This window comes from Parasteatoda tepidariorum, chromosome 2 (genome assembly GCF_043381705.1).
Source record: "Parasteatoda tepidariorum isolate YZ-2023 chromosome 2, CAS_Ptep_4.0, whole genome shotgun sequence".
In the NCBI taxonomy this organism is placed as follows: domain Eukaryota; kingdom Metazoa; phylum Arthropoda; class Arachnida; order Araneae; family Theridiidae; genus Parasteatoda; species Parasteatoda tepidariorum.
In genome coordinates this window covers 31,421,963-31,428,347 of record NC_092205.1, presented here as the reverse complement: position 1 = coordinate 31,428,347, position 6,385 = coordinate 31,421,963, and the positions used below count along the sequence as shown (strand labels likewise).

At 29.9% G+C, this 6,385-nt stretch overlaps 1 protein-coding gene across 1 annotated transcript in view; it reads left to right on the top strand.

Moving 5' to 3' along the window:
* LOC107444824 (L-xylulose reductase) overlaps positions 1 to 6,385 on the top strand; it is a 10,674-nt gene that overhangs the window by 3,211 nt on the left and 1,078 nt on the right. The window contains exons 2-6 of the mRNA XM_071177423.1: positions 2,815 to 2,912; positions 3,086 to 3,240; positions 4,943 to 4,985; positions 5,510 to 5,674; positions 6,195 to 6,315. Coding sequence (XP_071033524.1) covers positions 2,815 to 2,912; positions 3,086 to 3,240; positions 4,943 to 4,985; positions 5,510 to 5,674; positions 6,195 to 6,315 — 582 coding nt within the window. The remainder of the gene's footprint in view (positions 1 to 2,814; positions 2,913 to 3,085; positions 3,241 to 4,942; positions 4,986 to 5,509; positions 5,675 to 6,194; positions 6,316 to 6,385) is intronic.

The following is a 6,385-nucleotide window of genomic DNA, read 5'->3' as shown; positions in this document are numbered from 1 at the left end:
AAATGTCAAATCATTCAGTTCAAAATGGCGATTTTAGAATATGAGAGTTTAGATGTTTGTTGCTGATTTGATATATTTGCAAGTCAATAAATGTGGAAATTTATGCTGCTGCTTACCAATTAAATATATAGTTATTTTTTTTTTTTTTATTAAAGCACAATTTAAGTTTAACAGTAACGTGTAACGTAATATTTTTGCTATTCGCGATCGCAACGAACTATAGGGGGCGTTGTTGTATGAGACGGATACCTGCGATTTCTATATGAAGAGTGATTCAGTTACTCTGGAGACGTCTTTAATGTAGCACGTAGCATTGCAACTTTCCTTGTTTATTGTGGCTAATTAAATTTAAAAAGGAAAAATATTTGTTATTCTTTCTTATGCAAACGAAAGCAAAATGGTTTCTATTTTTATTAGAGAAGGAATGTCCAAAACACATAGGAAAAATATTTTTACATTAAAGAAAAAAATATGCATATTCTCATATGAGTTAAAACCTAATGCCCGAGAAATAGTTATACTAAATTTAATGATTTAACATGAAAGGCCCATTTAAACTTTACATTCTATAGTTTTAAGAATCATATTACTTCAAAAATTAAAATGAACAAAAAATATACATAAGCCTCATAATTTTATGAAATTTAATTTTGTAAAAAAAGTTTTTTAACAACAATTTCTATCAATAAATTTCAAGTTTCAATAAAAATCATTATTTAAAAACTAAGAAACGTAAAATAAAGAATGCTGACGAAACAAAAACAATTCTTTTTTGTCGCCATTTTTAGTGCTACGAAAATTCGTCTTTGGGATTTGCTAAAAACAAAACAAGATAAAATTTTATTTTTTCAGGACGGAAATATTTTATCGAAAAAACCATAAATGTACCAATTCCCACAACATGAAACTTTATCTTGGTAAACGTACGTTTTGGAAATGTTATTTCATTTGGAATCTTATTTATCAGAGTTCATATGGCGATATGATTGTTTTGAAACTATGCTAAACTCTATATCGGCTCATTTTCCACCGAAATCCGATTGACTACTTTGATTTTAAATAAAGTGTTTTATTTTATGATTTGTCGCAAAAATTATAAGTGCAGATTGGCGGCACTTAAACACCGCCAAATCTGTAGCGGCGGTGGCGTTAATACGTAAGTACCGAATTTTTATTCCATACTTTTCTGAATCATATTACTTCAAACATTAGAATATACAAGAAGTATACATAAACATATAATATTATACCATTTAATGTTTCAAAAAAAGTATTTTGACAAAAAATTTTATCAAAAAATTATAAACTAAAACACGGAAAATGAAGAATTCTTAGGATAAAAAAACGATTTTAAGAATTCTTTACATTGAAATAAAAACTTTCATATTGTTTCTTTTTTTATTATTCTTATAGTTCTTAATCAGACGTAAAAAACCATTCTGTAGAGAACTATCATCAAATAAGAAAAAAAAAGTCTTTACAAGCAAATTTTTATTATACAAATTATAACACTCACCTGTTTTATAAATCCGCAGAATTCCGAATGAAATGTTCTTCGTTTGAAATTTTTTTTCCAAATAATATATGCATAGATTATCCCTTCATTACTTTTAGATAACATACCACACATCAAAATTTTATAAATGTAAGATCTCAATATGAATTTGAATATGTAGCTTAAAAACAGAATAGCTGAATTCTAGTTGAAATGATTCCTTCAAAACTAAAAAATACTTACCAAGAAAACGATACAAATTTATTAATAATCAGCACAAATGGCACTATTTCAAGTAATTTGGATAATTTTTTATTGTTGTTTTCCGAATTATATGGATACAGAAATATATACTATTCTATAACGAAGAAGAATATGCTATAACTATTACAATTCTGTATGTTCTGAATTCATATTTATTCACTGGAATGACGAAAGCAATGTTGACTTCACTTTAATTCGTAATGAATTGAAGACAGAAGAAATGCATTTTACCTTAATACACACATCTGTAACAGTATCCGAAATCGNCCTTGATGAGATCTTCCGGCAAGGCAGACTCAACTAATGGATATAACATAGCTTCGTATTTTTCAGACGTTACTCCTAAAGTCTCCAAAGCTCGTAGTTGAGTTTCTAATTTATCATAAAGAACACGCAATGTAAAATTTTCACCAGAAATGTGAAAATCATTGAGAAATTGTTCTTCAATTGCTTGGCGTGTTCTGCTTCAATGTTTGGCATGTTCTGGTTAGTTTTTTCAAGAAGTTCTACCTTTTCCTTAGGGAAATTTTGCTTCTTATTTGCTGCTAATAAAATGGCGTCCGTCATTGTCAATGGTTTTGTGGGAACTAATGTCCGATATTTTCAGTCTCCCGCTAGATGGCGTACTCGAGCGTTGCGATCGCGAATTGAAAATCCGATCAGTGATTAAAAATATTTGCGTACCGTTTTTTATTTTTATTTTGGTAATTGGATACTTGCAAGTGGCGTCACGCGTGGGTAAATCGTGGCATCTCTTTATAGCGCGATTTGGCAGATAATTACGTTTGAAACACACACGTGACGTCGCTTGTGGGTATCTAATTAAAACTCATCCGAAAATAGATTCAGCGGACAATAAACCCAGCCTATGCACAACAACCTGATTAGGCATAACCATGGAATTTTAGCGGTACTCTTCTTCTAGAGAAGTACCCAATTGTATACACGTCCATGCAGTAAAATTCTTTATAGTTTTATTATCGTCAAAGAATGTCACGCTTGAAAAATGTATAAAGTAGCTAAACATTCCCTTCAATTCAATTGTTTTCACTAAGGTATTGGAAAAGCAGTGACTATTAGGCTGGCTGAATGTGGAGCTGAAGTTGTCGCTGTCAGCCGCACGCAATCAGATTTAGATGAATTGCAAACAATCGTAAGTGGAGTTATCTTCCATCTTTAATGACCAATAAATAAACTATGTCAAATTATCAAATGAGTTGTTGAATATTTTCTAATGAATTTTTCATTAAATATTAAACAGAGCATGCTTTTTTTTCTCATATAAGTATCCTTCAAAAATAAATCTGCTTAATTAATGTGTTTTAGAGCAAGAATATAAAAACTGTTTTCTTGGACATTGGAAATTGGGAATCTACAAAATCTGTTATTGAGAGCGTCGGACCAATTGACTTGTTGGTAAATAATGCCGCTGTTGTGAAACCCCTGAATTTTGGAAACATGACTGAGCAGGATATTGACGAGTATGATCTTTATATACTTAATAAATTCTTTAATTTCTCAATGAAAATATAATGAGTGTTAGAAAATAATGTTCACCTAAAATAAGTACTTAAATTTATAATCTATAGGCTGCTTAATTTATGTTAAAATATGAACTCGATTCAAACAATGAACGAGAAATTTTATTATACACTGTTTTGGAGTTTTTGTTTCTTCAATAAGACGATAATCTCTGATAGCTATAGAACAGTGCTTGGCAAATGTTTTTAAATGAGTATTTTATTTTTAATATTTTTCCCAACATTTTGCTGGTGGGTAACACTATTTCTATTTTACAATATGTATTATCTATGAATGCAGAAAAAATTAACATTATATTGATGGGATAAGCCTTTTTACCTTCGTAGCTCATAGGTTGCCAATCATTGCTATAAATATTAATGAAGGGCAGTTAAAAAAAGAAATTGAAAGACAAAAGCGGAGCCTACGGACTCCTCCTCACACAATGATTTGGATTAGCTAATACTTTTAAAATTAATCATTGTGGTTGTTACTGTGCTCTTAAAATCCTATGTTAAAATTGCTAATTAGTTAGTTCTAATTATTTAAGCACTCACAATATATGGTCAATTTTAACTTAATATACGAAATAAGATTTGGCTACTTTTCTGTTATCGTTACCACCAAGAATCAAAGTAAGAACAGACATTTGGAAAAGCGATAGTGCCAGAACTGGGACCCCAAGCTTCTATTTATCCCTGGTCACCACCAAAACGGCTTTGACGCATTAAATCAACAATTCAGGTATTTGAAGAGATCATTGACACTAACCAATACTAATCGGACCATTACAGAATCTCTAAATAAAAGTAACGCCAGGGAGATATTTAATGGTTTAAAGAAAAAAATTTTAAATTTTGATGATTTTATTTACAAATTTGAAATGGAACCCTCCCCCATCATTTATTGCAACGGTTCATGTTTTAAAATACTTTAAATCTCCCTAACCTCTCACAGGTAATTTTATGGTAAAACTAATCAATTTTCTTAGTCCTTTAAACCAAATTCATGATCATAAAAGTATCAAAAAGTGATTAACAAAATGGAATGGATCTCCTTCAAATATGGCTCAAGAAAGGGAGAAACAGAATTCATGTTCGAATTCAGGAGGTCATTCTGCATATAAATCAAATGAACAAAATTGTTGTCAGTGCTTTCATTTTTTTACTGCATAGCGTAATGTTAAATTCGGGAGTTTCGATCATTTCATTTTTAACAAAATTAGTTGAAATAAAAAAATTCCAAATTAAAATACCGCTTTCTCACAAATTTCATCCCCCTGCAATAAAGCAAAGTTTGGGGACCACTCAAATCGCTTAAAAACATCAGTAATTACAAAACATCAGAGAATCCAACTGTATAAAACGAAACTGTTGTAGACTGTGCAGCATACAAACTACAATTTTTTTTTAGTCATCGAAATCCGTAAGAGTTACTTTAATTGATACTCTAAGATTGATAACTCCATTTTCAACTTTGATCTACTTTCGAGATAAATTGATCGAGTTAAATGGATTGGAAACTGATTGGGTTTTTAGGAAAATAATCTGATTATCCTATATCTTGTTCAAATTATTCCTATAAGATGAAAATTATGCTTATTTTGTCTGAAAATGTGTTTAAAAATGTTACTAATGTTTCATATTTTTAATTGTGTTCCAGTATCTACAACATCAATTTAAAGGCAATCATAAATATTACTCAGGTAAGTAAACATGATATCTTATTTCATGTCCTATATGCAAGTTAAAGAGGATATTTAAATAACATGAGTAAAATTTTTGGAGTATTTATATTTCCAGAGTATTATTGTCAGATGAAAAATGATATTTTAAAACTTGAGGGGTTTATTCGAAGTTATTAGTAGATAATGAAGCTTAATGCAGTTTCTTAACTAGTATTATAACACCAAAAGCAAAAAGTTAACAAATAATGAATGCTTTATGTGCTTTAAATTGTTGACTAAAAGACATTCGAAAAAAATAATGAGCATCCAAATGAAAAATTAATTTTTAAATTATTGAGATGTACCTGAAAAGTTAGAACTCAAAAATAATTAAAATAGAACTCAGGATTGTTTTACTCTGTAATGCAGAAAGAGTATTATAATTTTTTATTTTCTAGAATTAAGTTAATTAATGGTATAAATATTAGCTCATATAATTTACTTTTGTGTCCAAAACTTTATAAAAATTTTATTTTAACGCTTTCATACTTTCTTGTCCTTAGATTGTTGCCAATGGCATGAAAGAGCGAGGAAAGGGGGGATCGATTGTAAATGTATCAAGCATAGGAAGTTTTCAATGCATGGATGCCATAGGAATATATGGCTCGAGCAAAGCAGCTGTAGATCAACTAACAAGATGCATGGCAACAGAGTATGGACCTCACAATGTAAGAATTCTTGATCTGACATCATAAAAAAATGATCATATTGACTTGTCTTTGATCTCGATTCAATGTACAGCAATACTTTGGATTCCGTTTTAGTATTACTATTTACATACTATCCTGCGATTTTTATTATAATTAGTATACTATAATTTTTATACTAATTTTTATATATAAACACTTTTATAAGTTTAAACTACCATACCTAATGTACTAGGTGTGATTTTATTCGATTCAGTTTAAACAAAAATATTTTAGAAACACTACATAACTTGCCTAGATAACAATATTTAAAACTGTTCCCCTTTCCCTTAGTAAATACAAGATGGCTGCTAAGACTCACCTTCGATGAGGGGCAAAATATAGACGGTTATATTGGACCAAAATCATAAATTTTTAGAACCATTTTCATCATTCCCCTTATTGTTTCTGTATTAAGGTTTTTTTAAGCACAGTGAAATTCGCTTATTATTTCATCAAATGTGAAAAGCAAATTTCTTTGTACAAATGCTTCGTTTTATAGATCAGAGTGAATTCTGTTAATCCTACTGCTATACGCACAAATATGGCGGCTGAGGCATTTGAAGAAGGCAATGAAGCTGGAATGAAGATGGCAGAAAGAACACCTCTAAAAAGATTAGGAGGTAAGCAAATGTAAAATGAATCTTGCGAAAGAGCACTTATTAATTGTTTAATACTACAGTCCACAGATGG